Source organism: Oncorhynchus masou, chromosome 6 (assembly GCF_036934945.1).
Source record: "Oncorhynchus masou masou isolate Uvic2021 chromosome 6, UVic_Omas_1.1, whole genome shotgun sequence".
Taxonomy (NCBI): Eukaryota; Metazoa; Chordata; class Actinopteri; order Salmoniformes; family Salmonidae; genus Oncorhynchus; species Oncorhynchus masou.
Genome location: NC_088217.1, coordinates 66532473 through 66557080, shown reverse-complemented (window position 1 = coordinate 66557080; position 24608 = coordinate 66532473). Strand labels below are relative to the sequence as shown.

At 43.9% G+C, this 24608-nt stretch overlaps 1 protein-coding gene across 1 annotated transcript in view; it reads left to right on the top strand.

The window, feature by feature from the left end:
- The window catches only part of LOC135542457 (muscleblind-like protein 2a), a 63343-nt gene that overhangs the window by 29495 nt on the left and 9240 nt on the right, over positions 1–24608 (top strand). Inside the window, 6 exon segments of the mRNA XM_064969417.1 lie at positions 17521–17554; positions 17557–17687; positions 17798–18004; positions 18995–19243; positions 23011–23064; positions 23556–23715. Of these exon segments, the coding sequence (XP_064825489.1) occupies positions 17521–17554; positions 17557–17687; positions 17798–18004; positions 18995–19243; positions 23011–23064; positions 23556–23715 (835 nt within the window).

Genomic DNA, 24608 nt, shown 5'->3' with positions numbered 1-24608 from the left:
ATACACAGAAATGGCTGACTGGGGAGGCGATTTCACAGTCTCGCGATAAGAGCTACAATGCTAATATTTGCGTAAAATATATTTGGTATTGAGTAGACGGATACCCCATTTCATAGCTTCACATTCCAACCTTGTTTAACATGATCTATTCTAAATATGGCCTGCATCATTTTCAACGTGGTACATTTATTTTGTAGGTAAACCGCTAGTTCTAAAAAATATTGTGCTTAATCCTTGTTGTGGCTAGCTTCACAACACAGCCCGGTCCGGTCAAGCCTCATGAAGCCAGCTGGCTGCTTATAACGTTAGCTTTGGGCAATAGGGTTTAGTAGCTGGCTAGCTATTTATTTTCATGAACTGAAGTTCAATTTCAATAGGAGAACAACAAGTGGCTACCTAGCTAATACTCACAAGGAATCCTAAATCATTGCTAAGAATAATGAAAATGACTGCAGTTTCTTCTGGTCATTGTTTTCATGTTGGTTGTATTGGTGCTAGCTAGGTACCAAGCTAAAGCTAGCTAGCTAACCCATGTTGCGGTCAAACAACATTCTACAATTAAACAGTGTTATTTGACGTATATTTTTTGACACGCAAAGACCCAAACAGCGTTCCATAACCCAGTGACATTACCAAGCGATAAATTAGTCAATAGACCAATAAGAAAGAGTTCCAAACCTCTGCTGATATTGGCTAGTTTTCAGATTTACTCTCCGACAGTCCCAGCAAATGTATTTCTTGAGAAATTGCTCTTTGCTAAGATGCTACAGCATTTCTGTTTCTTTTTGACCTTTGTTTTCAATTAAAATCACCGTGAGATACTTAATTGTTACCCTGAATGGATTTTGAGATAGAAATTGCTCCGTTGGACCTTTCAAAGGTCCATACAGCCTGTAGGCTTAACTTGACTATACTTTTAAATTAATTGGAATGCAATTCAGAGCCTATATCCTATCGAATGCATAGATATGAATTTCCCCTTAAGGTGACTGACCAGGAGTGTATTCACTTGGAATCAAACGGAAGCAACTGGGGTGGGACCTTCCCAAATTTGTCCAATAAGAAGCATGTTTTACGTTGCAGAGCTAATGAATACACCCCAGTTTACTGTTATCATACTGACCATGGGTTGCAGTGGTGGGCACCCTATGCGATGTTCATTTATCGTGTTTGTCTGCAGTGCACCAGAGATTTATGAACAAAGCGGGGGCCACCAAAATAGGGCCTCTGTGTAATGTGCTGGTGTTTTCCTTTCTTTTCATTAAGTCTTATCTTAAACTTCCTCAACGTGCAAACAACCATACCATGCAATGGCTGTGTCCCAAATGGCACCCTATTCCCTGTGTAATCCATTACTTTTGACCAGAGTAGTGCATTACCTTTGACCACGACCCATAGGAAGTAGTGCACAATATTTAGGGAATAGGGTGCCATTTGGGGGACACAAATGTATCGGTCAGGGAATGCTTTACAATGGTTCCAATCGCTGAACATGTAAACCGTTAGGTCACATTTCATAATAATCCCCCACGATGAAATCGGGGAGAGGATCTGTCTTCATCTGTACATTCGTCACACGCGATATCACAAAAGGCGCTGGCTCAATTTTGACCAAACTTGGGTGAATGATGCGTCTTGCAAATTACACTGACTGGCCCAAGGCTATAGTAATTAACTGAAATGTGTTGGTCACAGGCGATATCTCAATTGGCCCAAAGGGGGGTGGTGCTGCATCATTCGTGGGGAACGACATGTTTACTGTTGCCTTGCTATCCTGTCACATAAAGTTCATCTGTCAAAGTCTGCACTGTGCACATGTGTTTCAATTGTGGAAAATGATCCAATGATTACAGAGGCCAGATTGATTACCATTCCAACTGCACAAAGGGTGCTTAATGATTTGACATTAACAAAGTACCTCGTAATTACATAACTGCCAAGTACAAAGACTAGATTAGACCAGTCGTTATTATAGTGATTTGGTTCAACATGCGAGGTTGAGAAGTCTTTCAGTCAACGTCAGTGTTTTCCATGTTCTCCAGTGCTCTACACACTCCAGGTTTGTATTTACTAGAAAACCAAACAGACTCAAATGGGGAGGGACTACCTGAACATGTCCAATAAGAAACACTTGTTTTCATTGCAAAATGTTGCACTGGTTTGTACTAATGATACGACCCAGTGCACCATATACTCTAGCAGCATGCCCCCCTCCCCCTCCAGTGTATGGTCATGTGGTAAAGGTCTAGAGATCCTGCTGGTGGTAGGCGCATGGGTGGGGGGGGGGGGGGGGCATGCAGAGTTCAGGGATGAAATGGAGATGGGCAATTTCACACCCAGCAGATGCCTGCGCCACTGACCCGTGGCGACAGGTGGGGGACACTAATTGGCAGCGCACACAGGGCCAGGGCCCACAAACTGACTGTATCCCAAAGGCATCCTATTCCTTTTATAGTGCACTACTTTTGACCAGAGCACCATGGATCCTAGTCAAAAGTAGTGCTCTATATAGGGAATAGGTTACCATTTGGGACGCATACACACTTCCCCAGACTCAGATGACCCCATGGAGGGAGAGAGGGGTGTACAGGGGGAGGGAAAGATAGATGGGAGTACTGGTGGTTGTGGGGGACACACAAATTGGCAGCGCATATATTGTTGCAGTCCATTATAGTCCATTATAACTATCCTAGGAGGGAGGGAGAGATAGATGTAAGGAGTGAGGGAGGAAGTCAGGGAGAGGTATGTGGGATCAAGGGCGGGAGGAATAAAGTAGGTGAGAGCAAGGGAGGTGTAGGAGTGAGAGGGTGGAGGGATGGAGCGGAAGGAGTGAGAGCGTGTTCTTCCGGTGACGCAGGGATTCTAAAGTACTTCCATTTGTCATCGTTTAATAAAGACCAATGCAATTCAACGTTTACATTCATTAACAAATGATGAGATGAGACAAATGTATTGTCTCTGTTGTTTGACAGGCTTTATGAATACTCATAGAAACACAAACTCTCTCTGTCTGCCCCATACTCCCTCTATTCACCCCTATGTTGTTCTACAGAGGGTGTGGTGCCCTCTCTCTCTTGCTCTGCCCTACTCTCCCTCTATTCCCGATACAGGGGTGTTTTGCTTGGTGATTCTGGCGTGTGTGTGTGTGTACGCTTAAGGTAGCTAGCTCCACTTGAGCGGCTTGTGTGAGTCATCACTCTTGGGCTCTAATTCACTTCCAGTAGTGCGAGGCAACCTTGGGCTTATATTTAGAGCCAGAAGGCCCATATCACCAGAGAGCCTACATAGAGTACCTACCTAGCAAACTACCTACCCCTGGGTCATGATCATTAGGGCATGCATCATTTTAAAATGCTTTGCAAAGGAAAACAAAAATGAGCATGTCTCATTGTACAAGTCCAGGTAGTCCCTCCCTGTTTCAGTCTGTCGTGTTTTTTGCAGCCTTATGAACACGGCCCTGGCGAGGAGCTGCCACTGCATCTCTAAGCCCTCAGAGGCTTTTGAGTTCAGCCGTACAGGGGGAAATCTGTCACCAGGGGAAACGCTATCCCAACCAGAAAACATTTTGTATGCATTCTGTCCTCGCTTGGTTGTCATGCTCGCACAAGGTGTCTCCCTAATCGCTCTCTTACTCCTGTGTGGCTCAGTTGGTAAAAGTGTGATGCTAGCAATGCCAGGGTTGTGTGTTCAGTTTCCGTAGGGACCCCATAAACGTAATAAAGATGGACTCACTGTAATGCAAGTCACTTTGGCTAAAAAGTGGCATATTATAGAAAGATGGCGGAAATGCACAGGGTAGAGGAAAATGTGCCTAACCAACGTGCATGAATTAAGGTTATGCGAGAATATACTAAGCCACTCTTGAAGGGCAGTTGACATTGATGGGAAAAATGCTTCTTTCTTTACGCTACCGGATGACGTCCTTCATCAGGGTGTCTGTGTCCAAATGGCACCCTATTCCCTACCTGCACTACTTTTGACCTGAGGCTGGAACATGGTGCTATTTCAACGCATACGGATGACTGATGTCTTGTCTATAAGCGCCACTTCGTAGTCTGAGAGTGATTCACTAATACAGCATTTTCCTTCAATGAATTGTGAATGAATAGAAAAGGCCCATAACACAACCCAACACTGTAACCTTGGACACACTGGCCTGTGTCAGCCATGTCTCCCATATTACAGATTTCCTGGTCTGTGTCCCAAATGGCACCCTATGGAACTACTATTGGCCGGAGCCCTATGGGTAAGTAGTACACTAAATAGGGAATGATATGCCATTTGGGACACATCTATGCTCATCCATTTGCTGAGTGTGTTGGAAAGGGGCTTTGACTAGATCGGCTCCTGCACTCCCTCCACCTCATCCCTCCCTCTACCCCCTCCATCTCATTATCCCCCTTGGTCTGGGCTATGGATTTACATCACTGTGAAACACTCGACACCCGACAAACTATCAATAGCCTCAGAGGATTGGAGAAAAGAAGATGTCGCGTTTTTTATGTATGAATCTTAAAAAGGAGTGCGAGGGCTCGGGTGAGTGGTGGCCGGTGCGTAAGATGAAAAAAATAACCTGGCTATGGAGTTAAGCATGTACTCAAAACATAAAAAGGTAAAACAAATGCAGAGTAAAAAAATAAATACTTTAAAAATATATATATATCCATATTCGAAAGAATGAAAATAAAGTGTCAGTGTAAAGTTAGTAGTTTTTATGGTTTGAGTGTGAGGAGCATGTGCTGAGGCTCCCTTGTGTGACTGGCGTTTTCTAGAATATCAATTGAAATTCTAGAGTCTTGATTTAAAGTCATCTAACGTGATCGTTGCAGTGCCTTCAGAAAGTATTCATACCACTTGACTTTTTCCACATTTTGTGTTGAAGCCTGAATTGATTAAATTGAGATTTTGTGTCACTGGCCTACACACAATTCCCCATAATGTCAAAGTGGAATTAGGTTAAAACATTTTTTATTTTACAAATTAATTAATTAACCTAAAATCTCTTGATTCTATAAGTATTCAACCCCTTTGTTATGGCAAGCTTAAATAAGTTCAGGAGAGAATTTGCTTAACAAGTCACATAAATTCCATGGACTATAATAATAGTTTTTAACATGCTTTTTGAATGACTACCTCATCTCTGTACCCCACACACACACAATTATCTGCCTGGTCCCTCGGTTGAGCAGTGAATTTCAAACACATATCAACCACAAAGACCAATGCCTCGCAAAGAAGGGCACCCATTGGTAGATTGGTTAAGCTTTATTAAATCCGACATTGAATGTACCTTTGAGCATGGTGAAGTTAATAATTACACTTTGCATGGTGTATCAATACACCCAGTCACTAGAAAGATACAGGAGTCCTTCCTAACTCAGTTCCCGGAGAGCAAGGAAACCGCTCAGGGATTTCACCATGAGGCCAATGGTGACTTTAAAACAGTTACAGAGTTTAATGGCTGTGATAGGAGGAAACTTAGGATGGATCAACAACATTGTATTTACTCCACAATACTAACCTACATGAGTGAATAGAAGGTAGCCTGTACAGAATACAAATATTCCAAAACATGCACCCTGTTTGTAATAAAGTAAAATTACAAAAAATGTAGCATAGAAATTTACTTTATGTCCTGAATACAACGCGTTGTGTTTGGGGCAAATCCAAGACAACACATCACTGAGTACCACTCTTCATGTTTTCAAGAATGGTGGTTGCTGCATTCTGTTAAGGTTATGCTTGTCATCGGCAAGGACTCTGGAGTGTTTTGGGATAATAAGAAACAGAATAGAGCTAAGCACCAGCAAAATCCTACACTAAATTCTGGTTCAGTCTTCTTTTCAACAAACACTGGGAGATGAATTCACCTTTCAGAAGGACAATAACCTCACGACATTCAATGTCGACTTGCTCACCAAGACGACATTGAATGTTCCTGAGTGGCCTAGCTAAGATTTTGACTTAAATATGCCTAAAAATCTATGGGAAGACTTGAAAATGGCTGTCTAGCAATGATCAACAATCAATTTGACAGAGCTTGAATTTAAAAAAGAATAATGTGCAAATATTGTACAATCCAGGTTGGAGACTAAGGCATACAGGAGGTCGTGTGCAGCCCTCCCTGGCCAGGTCCTTCAGGATGCCTTTAAAGAGGATGTCTCTGTGGAGCTGCTCAGTCCCAGAGGTGCTAGGTATATGCCAGGAAACACTCATACCCATGTTTTCCATACCATTTTCAGTCAAATTTTTTAAAAACATAAAGAAATAACTAGCATCTAGCTAACAGATTGGAACTGAATCCCATGGAGAGTGGGGTGTTTGTTTCATTCAGAAACTATTCAGATCCCTTGACTTTTCCCACATGTATGTTACAGCCTTATTCTAAAATTGATAAGCAAAACATTTATTTAATCTACACAATATCCCATAATGACAGGTTTTTGGAAATGTTTATTTATTAAACATGAACAGTAATACCTTATTTATATATGTATTCAAACCCTTTGCTATGAGACTCGAAATTGAGCGCAGGTGCATCCTGTTTCCATTGATCATCCTTGATGTTTCTACAACTTGATTGGAGTCCACCTGTGGTAAATTCAATTGATTGGACATGATTTGGAAAGGCACACACCTGTCTATAATTTTAATTTTACCTTTATTTAACCAGGCAAGTCAGTTAAGAACAAATTCTTATTTTCAATGACGGCCTAGGAACAGTGGGTTAACTGCCTGTTCAGGGGCAGAACGACAGATTTGTACCTTGTCAGCTCGGGGGTTTGAACTTGCAACCTTCCGGTTACTAGTCCAACGCTCTAACCACTAGGCTACCCTGCCGCCCCAATATATAAGGTCCCACAGTTGACAGACAGTGCATGTCAGAGTAAATACCAAGCCATGAGGTCGAAGCAATTGTACGTAGAGCTCCGAGACAGGATTGTGTCGAGGCACAGTTCTGGGGAAGGGTACCAAAAAATGTCTGCAGCATTGAAGGTCCCCAAGAACACAGTGGCCTCTGTTTTTAAATGAAAGAAGTTTGGAACCACCAACACTCTTCTTAGAGCTGGCCAGCTGTCAAAACTGAGCAATCGGGGAAGAAGGGTCTTGGTCAGGGACCAAGAACCTGATGGTCACTCTGACAGAGCTCCAGAGTTCCTCTGTGGGGGCACTGGGGGGACTAGTCAGGATCGAGGGAAAGATGAACAGCGCAAAGTACAGAGATCCTTGATAACCTGCTCCAGGGCGCTCAGGACCTCAGACTGTGGGGCAGGTTTGTTCACCTTCCAACAGGACAATGGCCCAAAGCACACAGCCAAGACCACGAAGGAGTGGCTTCGGGACAAGTCTCTCTAAATGTCCTTGAGTGGCCCAGCAAGAGCCCGGACTTGAACCTGATCGAACATCTCTGTAGAGACCTGAAGATAGCTATGCAGCGACATCTCCCCATCCAACCTGGCAGAGCTTGAGAGGAACTGCAGAGAAGAATGGGAGAAACTCCCCAAATACAGGTGTGCCAAGCTTGTAGCGTCATACCCAAGAAGACTCGAGGCTTGTAATCGCTGCTAAAGGTGCTTCAATAAAGTACTGAGTAAAGGGTCTGAATACTTATGTAAATGTAGATTTTCATTTATTTGATTTTTTGTTGTTGTCTAAAAACGTGTTTTTGCTTTGACATTATGGGTTGTTGTGTGTAGATTGATTTTAGAATAAGGCTGTAACGTAAGAGAATGTGGAATAAGTCAAGGGGTCTAAATGCTTTCCAGCTGCACTAGATTCATTTTAGATTGGCTAGCAATTGTTGTTTATTTTCTCTCTTGAAATGGCAATTGTTTTTCTCTAATTGCAGTTTGACGTTGGCCAGTACTTATTCTACAATCCTTTTCCTCCTAGAAGGTGTCAGTGACGAATAGGCCAATCTTACAACTGGTATGCAAGTGTCTGAAATGGACTGAGTGCTCATGACAGTTAGGCTTCGTTGTAAGGAATATTGCCTCGGTCCTGAACCTCGGCCTGTCAACACAGAGGTTGGGATGGTACGTGTATGCACGCCTGTGTGTATGTGTGTCGTCGGATTAGTGCAGCTCAACAGGGTGGGTTTCATGTCTCAGCAGGTCACAGATGATCAGATTAACTGGAGCAGGCACGGCTCACTGGATTACCAGCCCAGCCTACTGGGCTACAGCATAGACCTGGGAGGCACCTGCAGTAAGAGCAGTGAAGACACACACACACACACACACACACACACACACACATCCTAACTCTCTCTATGTTGACTGGCAAGCAGAACACACACACAATTCTGTAACATACATGCACACAAAAAACTTGCCCTCGCTCTTAGGTCAGGACGCTCCCTCATAACTGGTCCACAACAATATGTCAGACAGTCCTCAGTCAACAAGCGCAGAAGTTACACTTGCTTATTAACGAAAGACTAAGTGTGTATATTTCTGCTGTATCTCAAGCATCATCATTGTATTAAGAGCCACCCTGCTATTTTCAAGCTGTTTTCTTTCCACGTCTTTCACAGAAACCGTGTGCGTGCTCAATGTTCTAGGCAGCACCTCACTCTGAATACACTCTCATTGATGTTACAGTCAAAGAATTAGAATGAGTTTGTGTTCTATTTCTGATGCACACACAGTACTGCCTGCCACATTTGTCTACAACGCCCTCTCCCCAGATGGAGATGTGTTTTTGGGAGTGTGTGTGTGTTGTGTGTGGGCCTGTGGTAAGAGGGACCCCTGCTGAGGAGCGTCCCTACACAGATGACAGTGTGTGTGTCCTGCGTCTGAGAACAGGAGGGAGGAATTATCACCACCTATCTTTCTCACTCACTCTCCCTCCTTCTTTCTCGCTCTTCTCTCCTCTGCAGTGGAAAGCCAGGAGGCTTAGGAGGCTCTTTGCCACACTCCTGTGGTAATCTCAGGCGTGTCAGCGGTAGCACCGCTTACCCGTCTCTAGGATTACGGGTGTTGAAACAAAGGCATATGTAATTACCGTCGAGCCAACACTGGAATCTTGTAGGCAGCGGATAAATGCATCGGGAGGTGTGTGTGTGTGTGTGTGTGTGTGTGTGTGTGTGTGTGTGTGTGTGTGTGTGTGTGTGTGTGTGTGACAAAAAGCAAGAACAAAGTCCTCTGTTCCCTAATTTATTTTCTTAATGGGGACTCTCATTTGTGTTGACGCATAATAGCCTTATGATGAGACTCTCCAGACATGTAGGCCGACACAAAATGGGCAAGGTTTGCTACAGATATATCTCCCGTTCTTTCTTCGATTGTACCTTTCACTATTTCTATGGTGTAAGAAACTCTGAAGTTAAAGGAAACGCTAATGGGTATAGTTCATCTTCTCAAATGTCAAGATTAAAAGCCATAGGATATGATTTCAGTATGGAAGTACAGCATTTCAATTAGTGCCTATTTTCTTTTGGAAGACCTGTGTGCATGGAGTTGAATGCCTCAACTTGAGCTAGGGTGGCCAGCACTGCTTACGGATGTCATGGCACCTCGAGGAGTATTCATGACTAAGGTGAACCTGTTACAGTGGGCCTAAGTGGAATAGGGCACCGGAAAGGGATTCTACTACCCCTAAGGAGGATGAAGGGACCTCCTGTCTGTGTGCATCCAGCGGTGTCGGGACCTGCATTTTCTGGGCCTTAACGTGTTCTGTAAGTGCCCATCCTGTTGGGTTCTCTCTTATTGCAGAAGGTTTCGCTAAAATGTCACACTTGACTGGGAATAAGGTTGACATGCCAGCAGCCATTAATGCCCAGAGAGAGAACGAGAGATGGAGAGCGAGACCTAGGGAGAGGAAGACGGACAGAGGGAGAAACTGAGGAAGAGAAGAGGCCACCCGGTCAGGGCAGTGGAGACATGAGCCCCTCTGATATGGTGTAAGGGGATTACAGATATTCCTGGCTTCTTGTCATAGAAATTAGTGTCAGTTCTCACAGCGATCAAAGCCCTCCCCTCGTCGCCGGGGAGAAGAACTAAAGGATAAAGGGGAAGGACTTTGTGTTGTCAGAGCTTCTCCGGAGGTGCAGTCATCTCAGGTGTTGTGGTGGATGTCTCTGGAAACGCAAAGGCATGAATAAATAATGTTTAGCACAATAACTAACGTACAGAGAGATTCCAGCCGGTGGCGTTCCACTATGTCTCACCAGTGCCTCTTATTTATTTTTCTCTGTCACTCTTCTTCCTTGATTGAAATGGCATTCGGTCTTAATGGCCTTCTCGTCTGTCACTCTTCTCCCAATGGCCATCGATCCTGGCTGTCAGGATGGTGATAATGTCATAATGTGGGTTTCAGCTATGCGAACCCTGTGCAGCACCTTTCTCCTGAGGGTGAATGAGTAGCTTGTGTCTGACCCTAGTCACACAGAGAGAGCGACAGAACCCCACCACTTCACTCCATAACTAAAGCCCCCTCTCATTCACGAACACGGTCTCTCTCCCCCGAAGCCATATAGATGTAATGTCATTTCATTTAATTTATCACATGCTTCTAAGACAACAAGTGTAGACTAAAAGTGAAATGCTTACTTATAGGTCATTTTCCAACAATGCAGAGTTGAATACAAGATACAAAATGTAATAAAACATATAGTGACACAAGGAAGGCCACCCAGCCTTCCCCGAATTAGGGTTTGGCTTTACTTTATTTATATTTTTTGCACCTCTGTCGACTGGAGAGACGGTGAACCTCTGTCTCGGGCGAGGCAGAATAGAGCCCCATTGAAGGGAAAATGCAAATGGCCGGTAGTTAGCGGAGGCCTCAACTGAAGCACCATTCTGCTGCCCCTGGTAAAGTGGCCCTCTGTGCTGTGCCACCCACAGACACGCAGTCATCTGTCTCGATTCAGGGCACAGCTGATTGAGAAGGTGGGAGGGTCTGAGTTTTCATTTCTTTTCTAGGCAGTGATGGGGGCTGGGGGGGGGGGGGGGTGGCATGCCAATACAGCAGCAGGCAGCCACAGTGTTGACTTAAAGGTACATGTTTTTCCTTCCTCGCGAAGGCCTCGTCGAGGACAGCAGTGTCATTCTGTTTCTGGTAACGTAGCACAATGCTTAAACAACAGCAGTATAGTAGTAGTCTTGCTTGCCCCAAACTCACAGCAGCTGTGGGAAGAGACTAACTAGGCTAGTTTATTATTGAGATTCTTGAGGGAAACAACTTTGGCTCCATTTGACTACCCCAATATGGCGACAAGGGAAAAGTGCCATGATTCGATCACAACATGCAAAAACCCAATTTCTCAGTGTTAAAGACTTTGGATTCACATTTATTTTAACCAGGTAAGTTGACTGGGAACACATTTTCATTTACAGCAATGACCTGGGGAATAGTTACAGGGGAGAGGAGGGGGACGAATGAGCCAATTGTAAGCTGGTGATGATTAGGTGACCGTGACGGTATGAGGGACAGCTTGGGAATTTAGACAGGACACCGGGGTTAACACCCCTACTCTTACGATAAGTGCCATGGGATCTTTAGTGACCACAAAGTCAGGACAGCCGTTTTAATGTCCCATCCGAAAGACAGCACCATACACAGGGCAGCGTCCCCAATCACTGCCCTGTGGCATTGGGATATTTATTTTGACCTGAGGAAAGAGTGCCTCCTTACTGGCACTCCAACACCACTTCCAGCAGCATCTCGTCTCCCATCTAGGGACCGACCAGGACCAACCCTGCTTAGCTTCAGAGGCAAGCCAGCAGTGGGATGCAAGGTGGTATGCATGGGCAATTATTAGGTGTAATTAGTTAGCCTCCAAGGGGACACGTCTAAATAGGTTAAGTGAGCATAATCCTAATCTGTTCATGAAATAACAGGCCTTCATCTCTGTCCCCCTGGGATTATTCTGGCGATCACTTATATTGGGAGTAGTCTCCTCAGCCACAGTGTGTTATAGTACTTTTGCACAAAAGTCTATCTCACAACTCGATGAAATGTTCACTCTTGCTCAGACATTTAGAAACAGAACATGCCATTTTGAAAAATAAGCCACAGGAATTTTTTGAGCGAGAATTAAGACGACTTTCGAGTAGTAAAACATGTATAAAAGCAACGGATACCATTAATAAGAAGGAGCTAGAAGTGCCTTTATATGGTGAGCTACCGAGTGGCTAGGACAGGCAAGCCCCATACTATTGTGGAGGACTTAATTCTTCCTGCTGCCGTGGATATGGCTGGAACAATGCTGGGGGAAAAGGCCAAAAAACTATACAGACTATGTCTTCATAAAACAACACTGTTTCACGACGCATCAGTGACATGGCAGGAGATGTTTTGAAACCATTACTGCTTCGCATACAAGCCAGGGAATTCTATGCGTTACAGTTGGACAGGTCAACAGACGTGGCGGGCCTGGCACAGCTCCTGGTATATGTCCGTTGTGTTTATGGGAGGTCAGTTAAGGAAGACATCCTCTTCTGGAAACCAGGACAACAGGAGAGGATATTTTTAAAGTGCTGGACAGTTTTGTGACATCAAATGCACTTCGGTGGTTAAGATGTGCTGGTACCTGTACTGATGGTGCAAAAGCCATGACATGGAGACACAGTGGAGTGGTAATGAGCATGCAAGCAGTTGCTCCCGACGCCACTTGGGTACACTGCAGCATCCACCGAGAGGCTCTTGCTGCCAAGGGAATGCCTGACAGCTTAAAATATGTTTTGGACACTACAGTGAAAATGGTTAACTTTGTTAAAGCAAGGTCCCTGAACTCTCGTGTATTTTCTGTACTATGCAATGATATGGGCCGCGACCATGTACCGCTTTTACAACATACATCAGTGCGCTGGTTATCAAGGGGCAAAGTATTGACATGTTTTTTTGAATTGATACGAGCTTAAAGTTTTCTTTACTGACCATCATTTTCACTTGTCTGACTGCTTGCATGATGCGTTTCTCACACGACTGGCCGATCTGGGTGATGTTTTTTCTCGCCTGAATGATCTGCATCTAGGATTACAGGGACTCTCCTCAACTATATTCAATATGCAGGACAAAATTGAGGCTATGATTAAGAAGTTGGAGCTCTTCTCTGTCTGCACTAACAAGGACAACACACAGGTCTTTCCGTCATTGTATGATTTAAGCTTACGGACAATGTCAAATGTCATTTAGCGAAGTTCCTGAGTGAGTTGGGTGCGCAATTACGCAGGCACTTTCCTGAACCATTTGACACAAACATCTAGATTCGTTATCCCTTTCAAGCCCTGCCTCCAGTCCACTTACCAATATCTGAATAAGAGATCCTCATTGAAATTGCAACAAGCGGTTCTGTGAAAATGTTATTTAATCAGAAGCCACTGCCAGATTTCTGGATTTGGCTGCGCTCAGACTATCCTGCCTTGGCAAATCGTGCTGTTAAGACTAGAGGTTGACCGATTATGATTTTTTAATACCGATACTGATTATTGGAGGACCAAAAAAGCCGATACCGATTAATCGGACAATTTTTTTTAAAATGTATTTGTAATAATGACAATTACAACAATACTGAATCAACACTTATTTTAACACATCAATAAAATGTATTTAGCCTCAAATAAATAATGAAACGTTCAATTTGGTTTAAATAATGCAAAAACAAAGTGTTGGCGAAGAAATTAAAAGTACAAAATGTGCTATGTAAGAAAGCTAATGTTTCAGTTCCTTGCTCAGAACAGAGATAATATGAAAGCTGGTGGTTCCTTTTAACATGAGTCTTCAATATTCCCAGGTAAGAAGTTTTAGGTTGTAGTTAGTTATTATAGGACTATTTCTCTCTATACGATTTGTATTTCATATACCTTTGACTATTGGATGTTCTTATAGGCACTTTAGTATTGCCAGTGTAACAGTATAGCTTCCGTCCCTCTCCTCGCTCCTACCTGGGCTCGAACCAGGAACACATCGACAACAGCCACCCTCGAAGCATCGTTACCCATCGCTCCACAAAAGCCTGCAAGGGGAACAACTACTCCAAGTCTCAGAGCGAGTCAAGTTTGAAACGCTATTAGTGCGCACCCCGCTAACTAGCTCGCCATTTCACATCGGTTACACCAGCCTAATCTCGGGAGTTGATAGGCTTGAAGTCATAAACAGCGCAATGCTTGAAGCATTGCAATGAGCTGCTGGCAAAATGCACGAAAGTGCTGTTTGAATGAATGCTTACAAGCCTGCTGGTGCCTACCATTGCGCTGTCAGACTGCTCTATCAAATCATAGACTTAATTATAACATAATAACACACACAAATACGAGCCTTAGGTCATTAATATGGTCCAATCCGGAAACTATCATCTCGAAAAGAAGACGTTTATTCTTTCAGAGAAATACGGAACCGTTCCGTATTTTATCTAACGGGGGTCATCCATAAGTCTAAATATTCCTGTTACATTGCACAACCTTCAATGTTATGTCACAGTTACGTACATTTCTGGCAAATTAGTTCGCAACGAGCCAGGCGGTACAAACTGTTGCATATACCCTGACTCTGCGTGCAATGAATGCGAGAGAAGTGACACAATTTCACCTGGTTAATAATTGCCTGCTAACCTGGATTTCTTTTAGCTAAATATGCAGGTTTAAAAATATATACTTCTGTGTACTGATTTTAAGAAAGGCATTGATGTTTATGGTTAGGTACAGTCGTGCAACGATTGTTAAATCATCCCCCGTTTGGCGAAGTTGGCTGTCTTTGTTAGGAAGAAATCTCCACACAGTTTGCAACGAGCCAGGCGGCCCAAACTGCTGCATATACCCTAACTCTGTTGCAAGAGAAGTGACACAATTTCCTAAGGTCAAATAAATGTATGTTAGTAGGCAATATTAAATATGCAGGTTTAAAAATATACTTGTGTATTGATTTTAAGAAAGGTATTGATGTTTATGGTTAGGTGCTTTCCCGGGTAAGGGGGCAGTAGCTCTTCAGCTGCATCAGATTCACAACTGTCAGTGTTCATGCTAGCTGGGCTAACAACAAATGTAGAATTTACTGATGCTAGTATTGGATGTGCTCGTGGAAGCAGAACAGCTTGTGTCGTGGACAGGTGCAGTTGTAGTACTGCTGGTATGTGTATCTATGGATGTGGGCCTTACTACTTTTAAGCATTTATCCATTTTCGAGCAAACGGAATGAGCTGCAGTTACGTTTGGCTACATTAGTGGAATTCCCGTGAGAGAGTAACGGTTAATGTGTTTGGATGTTAATTATTTGACTAGGCTACTTGTATTTGACATTGTGTTGTTATTTCGCTGAACTCTATGTGGTTTAATTTTTATTTTTGGCAGTGAAATGAGGCTTCTCAGGCGAGTCGAAAAACCTCACCCAAATTAAGCATTTAGTCGTGTTATACTCCCTGCCTTATTGTCATCGCTTTTCAAACCCCTAAGAGACAATTATCTTCTTAACCCTCTTATATTATTAGGCCTGGTATCACAAATTAGCTAGATGCATAGATCCTTGACTTTGTGCTGACATTTTGAAACAGACCCAGCTAGCAGAAGGGATCCACTGTGTCATTACATCTGAACGATGTAGCGTCTGAAACGGGCTTATTTAACAGGGTAATCATGTGCCTCAGGTTTGAAAAGCCCCTTTTCATAAATGCGTGCTCTGAGGCGATGGTGAGGATGAATAGATTCTTGCTCCGTGTGTGGGTGGTTAAGACAACTGGGCCTCTCTTAAACCCCCCCCCCCCCCTGGCAAGATAACATCTGACTCGAGCTCTAATGACAGTCTCTCGCTCAGTGTTTCATCATCTGAGACAGGCAGCTTTTTAGCACTGTCATTGTTACATGAGGAATGCTCCGGAGCACTCTCCGGCAGCTCTGCTCGGGGAGCCAGCCAGAAACGCTCCTCTATCTGCAGAGTCAGTGGCGCGACTCCCTCTGAACAGACCGACCCTGCTTGCGTCATCTCACGTGTACCTACTGCATAAGTGTTCCAGCCAGCATCGCTGTGACTTCGAGAGCCGGTGGGCTCGAAGTTAATTACGTACGTGACTGAAAATGACACTGTGATTATCATTTAATAACGCTTATTACAATTTACACCGCTCCTTCAATGCTAACAAGCAGAAGTAAAGTGGTTTAGGAGGAGAGCATATGGACCGCTGTGCCCCACACTTATGACTATAACCCCCTACATGTGATACGTTCCTAATGTGTCAAATGAAACGCTCTACCAAAGTGTGTTTTATGGCTGCTTAACTCCTCCCTCAAATGGCGAGTAACGATGCTCAAAACTGGCACCAAATGCATTGAATCAATCATGACACTGGCAGCAAAATGTCACAAAGAAAGCATTGTTGTAATGTGGCTTGTTTCTAACCATGATTTTCAGAGTTTTTCCTGACCACAGAAAATAGGCTATAACTAGCTTCTGGGGTTTGGTCCAGGTGGTCACAGCCCTACTCATGCGATAGTGCTTTGACCCCTGACAATCTAATGCCCTTCAGGCCATCCTCACAGTAACAGGGAAGGCATCCAAAGCTCAGCCTCAGCAGCACCGCATCCCCCATCACTCTTCCCCTCCCAGCAGTCGCCATGGAGTTGGTCTGCCCAGAGCGGCGTCAGTGAGAGAGGCTTTGATTGGTTTTCACACCTCTCAGGCTCTTAGCTATGAGGCGCAGCGCTAACCTTACCCTTTGGCTGTGGATGGAGTAAAGCGGAGGAGGGATATCGATAGCACTATTATGCGCCAGTGGAGAAACTGAGCGGGAGTACAGTACAGCACTGGCACAAACTAGCTGTAGAAACTGAAGGGGGTGTAGAGTGCAGCCCTGTGGCACCCCATCTGACTGGCGACTTGACTTTCCCCACAATTAAGTTTAGCAATTAAAACAGGACAAATCTGAGGGAGCACGTGCCAATCTGCAGTAGTAAACGCAGCTCTAGGTCAGAGCTAGCTAGGCAGTGTGTGCATGGAGAGTGGCTGGCTGTATGCTGGTTTGTCAGTGGACTGGTAGGGAGGTTGTCCTATTTCAGCATGAACCCATGACTGGGGAGCTGGTGCTCAGCTAATTAGGTCACTGCTCTCCCCTTACTGCCTGGTGGTGTGGAGGTGAGGCATTTCAACAGCAGAAGATAGATACCGGATGCTTCAGATTTATACATCCAGTGAAATATCTGGTGCCTTGTTCTATCTTTGGCGTCATTATCTTGCTAACACACGTTGAAGCCAAAGCTACACATTGTAAGGTTTTAAAGATCCTTTATTGAAGCAGCTAGCTAGCTAGCTAACGAGCTCAAACCTCTGAGCTAGCCACGCGCAGCCCCGTCGTGTTGCTGAGGCCAATACACACAACTCCCACAATGTTTGATATTAGGATCCCCATTAGCCGTTGCAAAAGCATCAGCTGTGAATATCAATATTGCCCCTCAGTATTCAATGTATTTAAGTCTGTCTGCATATGCCTAACCTCTGACCTGTCTTTAGGGTTTATTCATAATCTCGGTCTTTAACAAGGTCTGTCTTTAACTTGTGTTAATGTATTTTTTTTATTGTATTTTTTTTCAGGGCCGATGCACGCGAGAGAACTGCAAATACCTCCACCCCCGGCCCACCTCAAGACTCAGCTGGAGATCAACGGCCGCAACAACCTCATACAACAGAAGACGGCAGCAGCCATGTTGGCTCAACAGATGCCTTTCATGTTCCCTGGCACGACCATGCAGCCTACCATGGTGAGTAATGGACTACTTGTTTATGTCTCTACCTCTCTCACCTCTTTAACATTTTCTGTCCCTCTCTGTCTCCCCTCTTCCCCCCCACCTCACCCCCTATTCCTCGGTAGCAGTCGTTTCCTATTAACCAGGGCCTGGGCTCCAGCCCGGGTCTGAGCTATGCTCCCTACCTGACCCACATGACCCACAGTATGGGCATGATGCCCACCGAGATGCTCCAGCCCAGCACCCAGAGTATCATCGTTCCCGGCAGCCCTCCCTGCTCCATGCAGAGCTCCTCCTCCAACCAGAAGCTGCTACGCACGGACAAGCTGGAGGTACACCACCACTAACCAATAACAATACTAGATGTCCTAGTATATTAGCAGTTAGGAGACATCACCAACTAACCAATAACAATACCAGAAGTTAGGAGAGCCGGCATCTGGGCGGTCACAATATAAGGAATCAAGAGAGTTTGCCCTACGAGGTGTTGGGAAAGCCTCTCCATAATTATTATCTCACGACATCATCCTTACCCACCTAGGTTGAGGTAGAAGTTACCCCTTTTAACACAGATCTTATTTTTACCTAGTCCTAACCTCACCCATCAGAGAGAACATTTTATATTTTACCTACTCCCTTTCCACACACCTTGACTTTGAAAGAATAGAGGACTTTAAGAACTTGAGCGCTGGCCAACAGAATTCTAGACCTCACAGTTGTTTAAATCTTCTTAAGGTAGATGAGGTTATTTCAATGGGGGTGTTTTTTGTTTATACAACAACTAAGCACCCAGGCCATTGTGTCGTAATGAAAACAAAGAATAGCCTTGGAAGGATGGCAAGCAAAGACGGGCCTCGGAGTGTAGGTGTATTGTGTGTTTATCTCAAAGTGCCATCACTTAGCAACAGAGCCATGTGGTTGCTAATGAGAGGCCGTGTTCCACTGAGGAATGGGGACACTCCCCACGCTAAGTGAGACTGTTTACCTCCTCCTGCGCGTGTTTGTAGAGGGGCTGTGTGTGTTCTTTGTGTGTGTTTGCGTGTACATGTGCGTGCGTGTTCTCCCCACACTTAGTGAGTGTGCGGTGTTGTTTTACATCCCAGGCTGTGAGTGAAGCCCCCTGTGATTGACTACGCCCAGGCTCTGAATAGATAAACACATCAATCTGTTCATTATTCAGTCTATAGTTATAAACCCAATGATAAGTTGTTGTTATGTTATTGGCACGTGTATTATATTGTATGATATATTAAACCAATATTTGTGTGTGTGTGTGTGTGTGTGTGTCTGTTTGTCCGTGTGCACCCCACCCTCCTTCCCAGGTGTGCCGGGAGTTCCAGCGGGGCAACTGCGCGCGTGGCGAGACGGACTGCCGCTTCGCTCACCCCAGCGACAGCCCTATGATTGACACCAGCGACAACACGGTGACCGTGTGCATGGACTACATCAAGTCACGCTGCTCCCGGGAGAAGTGCAAGTACTTCCACCCGCCGGCCCACCTGCAGGCCAAGATCAAGGCTGCGCAGCACCAGGCCAACCAGACAGCCGTGGCTGCACAAGCCGCCGCCATGGTGAGACCCTCCGTCCCGTCCCCCGCCCCCTCACAGCCTGTAGTGTAGAGTAGTGAGCACCTCGTAGCACACACACTAGAGTAGGGTGGCAAAAAATCTGCTAACTTTTCCAAATTCCCTGATTTGCCGAAATCCTGGTTGAAATATTCCTGAAATCAGGAGGGAATCCTTGAACTGTAATTTCTGGAAAACCTGGGACTTTTGGGAAAATTACAAGACTTTTGTAGCCCCAGCAATGTCAGACAGCACACCTGACAAAGGGCCAGATCAAGAAATATAATTTCTAATGTTTATAATATGTAATCAACTATAGACTATTAGTTTGGTAAAGTACACAAACTTAAATCTTGAAAATTCTACAAAAGAACACAAGTACATAAAATGTGGAGCACTGCTTTATTTTTCCATACAGTTGATATACCATCTTCCTAGTATACAATTATGGACACTTTTATACAATTCACGGAAATGTGACCACTCAACCCACACTCAGGTCATTGTATAGGCTCTATAGTTATCAGGCTTTAGAGAAGGTAAAGTCAATGTATAACAGACCACAACAGTCTATGCTTGCGTCCCAAATGGTACCCTATTCCCTATGTAGTGCACTGATTTTGACCAGGGCCCATCCCAAATGGTTTCTATTCCCTATATACTGCACTACTTTTGACCAGAGCCCTCTGTTCAAAAGTAGTGCACGATAAGGGATTAGAGTGTCATTTGGGACATAGTCTTTCCCATAGTATAGCTTCAGGCTAGGAGCTTTTTTTCCCACCCTTGATCATCCATACAAAGACGATGCCCACCCTCCTCTCAATGATAAGTGTAGAGCTCTGCAGATTAGTACAAATTGAATCAAGAGAGATGAATGAGAATGCGAGGCCATTGGTCCACTCCCTCATTATTGGACCCTCCCCCTTCACTAAGGCAGGCAGAGGCAGGCAGGAGCAGGTTTTGGCAATAGGACTTTCACTTGGCTGTGACCCTCCCTCCCCTCTCACTCTACTTCGTGTCCACATTGGTCCGAGTCAGTGGCTGTTGAATGGGTGAACTTGGCTCTGTCTTGCTGGCTGTCACTCACACTGTGCTGTCAATGCTCTCGCGCTGCTGTCTGATTCCATGGCATCGTCCAGCATGCTTTTCGTCTCATCAGCTTGCTCGTCCATCGCTGCTTGCTCTAAAAACACAACCACACCTCCACTGATACTGGGTAAAAAGATGACCCGAGCACAGTTATGGTTTAAAAGAAAAAGGACCTAAACAATAGGAAAACACATGTCATCCCGTGCTGAAGCCATGATTATGAGTTTGACAACTCGCGCTCTGTTTCCTTAAGCTGGCGTGACCTGAGATAAAATATTGGGGCGACAGGGCTTATGGTTTACCGGAGGACAGAGAGCTTTTTAGTCAGCTCTATGGGAGCATTTCCCCACTGCAATTCTCTCAGTAAATGTATAATGTACTATAAAGCCATTACAATGTATTGACACAAGGTACAGTAAGTTAGATTCTGTTTTAGTTTTTTTTTACAAAGGAGAACTTGTGTATATTTATCATTTCTATGATGGGATAGGAGCAGGAGCAAAAACCGAATCCCTGCCGAAGGGGGAAGCATATGGTTCCAGAAGCAAGAGGATTAAAAACCTCTCGACCAGACTCTTGTCCTAAGTTAGATACAGTTACAGGCACTGAAAAGTTGTACCATAGTACAGTTTGTTGTGACAAACTATCAAAAGGAGTCAGAGTGCCATGTTGCTCATGCATTGTGTAATTTTCTAGTGCCCGGAGCTGTACCAACAATACATGTATCATGAGCGTACATTCCCCAAGGATTTGGTCATCTGGAAATATGCCCCAGACAGAACCAAGTTTATAGTACATAAGATTATAAACAACAGGTCGAGGTGGTTGAGTTTTACGCTATGCAGTTACACTGAGGTGTCATTTGACTTCATTTTGCTCCATTTTGTCTTCATAGCCTGTCATGTCCCAATTTGAATGCTGCCATCTTTGCTTCCCCCCCTTAATTAAAACAGAACATTTCTACCCCCTCCTCCGTTTGCTTCCATTAACCATAACATTTCAGTCTGAATCTAACACCGAATCTGAGGTGTATTCATTTGGAATGATGGTAACACTTTATAAAATACCTAATACCTTTTATAAAAGGTACCGTAATGTAAAGTGTTAACGAAAAATCTTTTTTATCCTACACGTAAAGGAAAGGCTTGTGCATGGTCTCGTAATCATAAGTGCCTTGGTTGTCCCATCGATGTTTGCTGTTTCCTTTGTGCAATCTCATCGATTTGGTTTCATTCAGAAGGCTTGCAAACAAACGCCATTTTTAAAATCTTCTTTAAATGTTATTGCATTGAGCAAATATCTATTTTTCTTTTACTGTAGAAACCAAGAGGAATGTAGAATAAACAGAGCTCCACATTCTGTGATGACTTTCCTAATAACAGATATTGTTACAATTCACATTTTGACTTTCACCTCTCCAAAGTTGCCCATTAACCACACACTGACAAGTTACACATTTGGGTTCACTCATGTAGTAGTGCAGTTATGGAAAGAAAAATAATAGTTTTGCTTTTACCACTTAAATCAGCATTTTTCTACCCTGTGACTGAAATGGATGTGACCGACCAGCTGCCAAAACATTGTCCTTTCTACTATTGTCTGCCATAGGGCATCTTCTATCAAACCATTGGTCATAATGGCCTCCATAAAATGTGCATTGGTTCCAAATTGCACTGCTTTTATTGTAAAAGCGAATAATTCCAATCAATAAGACATGTGGTCCTTCATTGTCCAATCAACAATACTTTTGATTCTCCATTGTCCATTGAGCTGAAAACTCTCACTTGCTGAGAACATCTAGTCCCTAGTAGCCCATTCCCTTAGCCCCTTATCTTGTTTTTGTTTTCCCGGATCTAAAAGGACTGGATAGGTTGAAGCGACGGTGATGGTTCCATCCTAGCCCTCTAATATGTTTGCTTTCACCTATCCAGTCCTTTCAGCTCTATGAACACAAGGGCTAGAGCAAAGACTTGTGTTTTTCAGTGAAAAATGTATGTTGCGCTCACATCCTATTCTGTCATGGTGGCCAGTCACACCAAAGCACCAAAAACAGAGCCAACAATATTCCATACAGCAGATAGTGTGTTTACAGAAGAGGCCGAATCCTACCTTTTTAGTTCTGCGAACATAACTCAAACTTTCACGTAAATCACAATGTCAAAGGGAGGTTTGTGAAAAATACTGACTTATGCGCACAGATCTCAAGTTAGGATTTGGCCCAACTGAATGTCGATTGTGTTTATATCAATAATACCCCCCAAGATATTTTGATACATTGATTGATTAGATAGCTGATTTACTTGTAAAGAAGTAGCTAGCTTTACAGAACTAATAACTGCTATCCAAGTAATTTGTTTACTTCATAAGTACATTTGTAAATCTTTGTATTTCTTAAACTTTTTAACCAAAGGTATAGTAGATGCTTTTTGCTTTCGTACTAATTCAGAACTTTAGCGATAGGTTTCTTTATTAAACAAACAAACAATTTTTTGTTTATGTGCATGCCTATTGTTTTGTACGTGGTATACTGCATTCAGATTATTTTGTTTTGTTTTTCCTTCTCACCTATCCACAATGCAATGCTGTCCCCCATGACGCACCTCTGCTTGCTGTTACCTGTATGTTAATACGCTTGACTCCCATTGGCCCACTGCCATCATGTGCTCGCTGCCTGCTATTTAAAGACTCAGTCGACTGCCAAAGCAATGAAGCGACCCCTCGAGGCAACTGTAGAACTGGTACTTTGACCTTTCACCTTTTGCTTTGCATGTAGCTTCTTTAATGTACTGTAGCAACTCACAATAATTTTAATTTGGCTTTTTGCTGTTTTAAATGCCCAAGTATTTGTATTATGCAATTAATATCCACCAATATGATTCGTGTAGTTATTATTTTAGTATGCTTTACATTGATTGATCGTATAACAACAATGAGAATGTTAATTCCCAAGTATCATGTTTGTTACTGTACTGTAAATCATTGTTTTATAATTGCCTTGCTAGATATCGTATGTAGTTCCTTCATTGTCCCCATGTGGTTATTTAAACCTAAGTTGCCATTGTGACTTCTCTGTTGTAACTTTGTGCTGTTTTGTAGCTAGTCGCCACAAAAGACCCCGAGCAGCAGGGTGATTTCTCGTGTTATAGTGTAGAGAATAGTCATGTGAATGTAGTCATTTTTGAGGCCTCCGCCTCGTTGTATCTAACGTCTCCTCGTCCCTCCCGTACAGGCGTTCCCCCACGGCTGCCTGCAGCCCCTACCAAAGAGACCAGCGCTTGAGAAGAGCAACGGGGCCAGCTCGCTCTTTCACCCCAGTATGTTGCACTACCAGCAGGCCTTGGCCAATGCACAGCTGCAGCAGCAGACGGCTTTCTGTGGCTTTCCCACAGGTAGGGGGTACACCCGCCTGCAACACATGTTCATGCACGCAGACACACGCATAGTATGTAGGCACACACACCTATACACAATTTATGTACACACACACACACGTTTGTACACACTCTTGTATACAGATACACACCCATGTAGCATGGATAGAGCTTCCCCAACTTTCCCTTTCCCCATAAAAGCATCAAAGGGCAAAATTCAAGTATATAACCCTTAAAAGGTTTCACCAGGTGAGCTTGTGAGGAAATAAGATATTCCCCATATTTTCTCCAAAAGTTTGAGGCCAGTCTCTCTTTAAACCAACAGAGTGATCAAGCGCTTTTCCTCAAGTGGAAATCAAGTTGCTATGGGCCCTGTTCAAAATAATGCAGTGCACTATATAGGGGATAGGATGCCATTCGGAATGCAGCCACGGTATGCTCGCGTCTCATATAAATGTGTAATTACAGCCAGGTGCCAGGACAAGGTAAAGGCATGGATATCCTTTGATCACAGCGGTAAAACTCTTTTGTGGCTGATGATGGGACACATTGCTGTATGATTATATTAAGTACACTAGGCATTTTAAGGCCTACTTATAAAACAGGAGACTTCCAGTCTTTGCACTAAGCTTGCGCTAATGCCAGTTGCAATTGGCTCTAAAAACTACCTCCTATCTTCCTTCATACTGGACGCAGTGTCATACACATGGTATCCACGAGTTCATCTGACTCTGGAGAAGTAGATAAAGGTATTCATTGCCAAAATCCTAAGCCTCTTGTGGATGAGACTACCTTCCCTAACCCTCTATCCCTCCCTAACAACTCCTTTCTTTAGTGTCCAAATCAAAGTGTATTTGTCACGTGTGCCGAATACAACAGGTGTAGACCTTACAGTGAAATGCTTACTTACA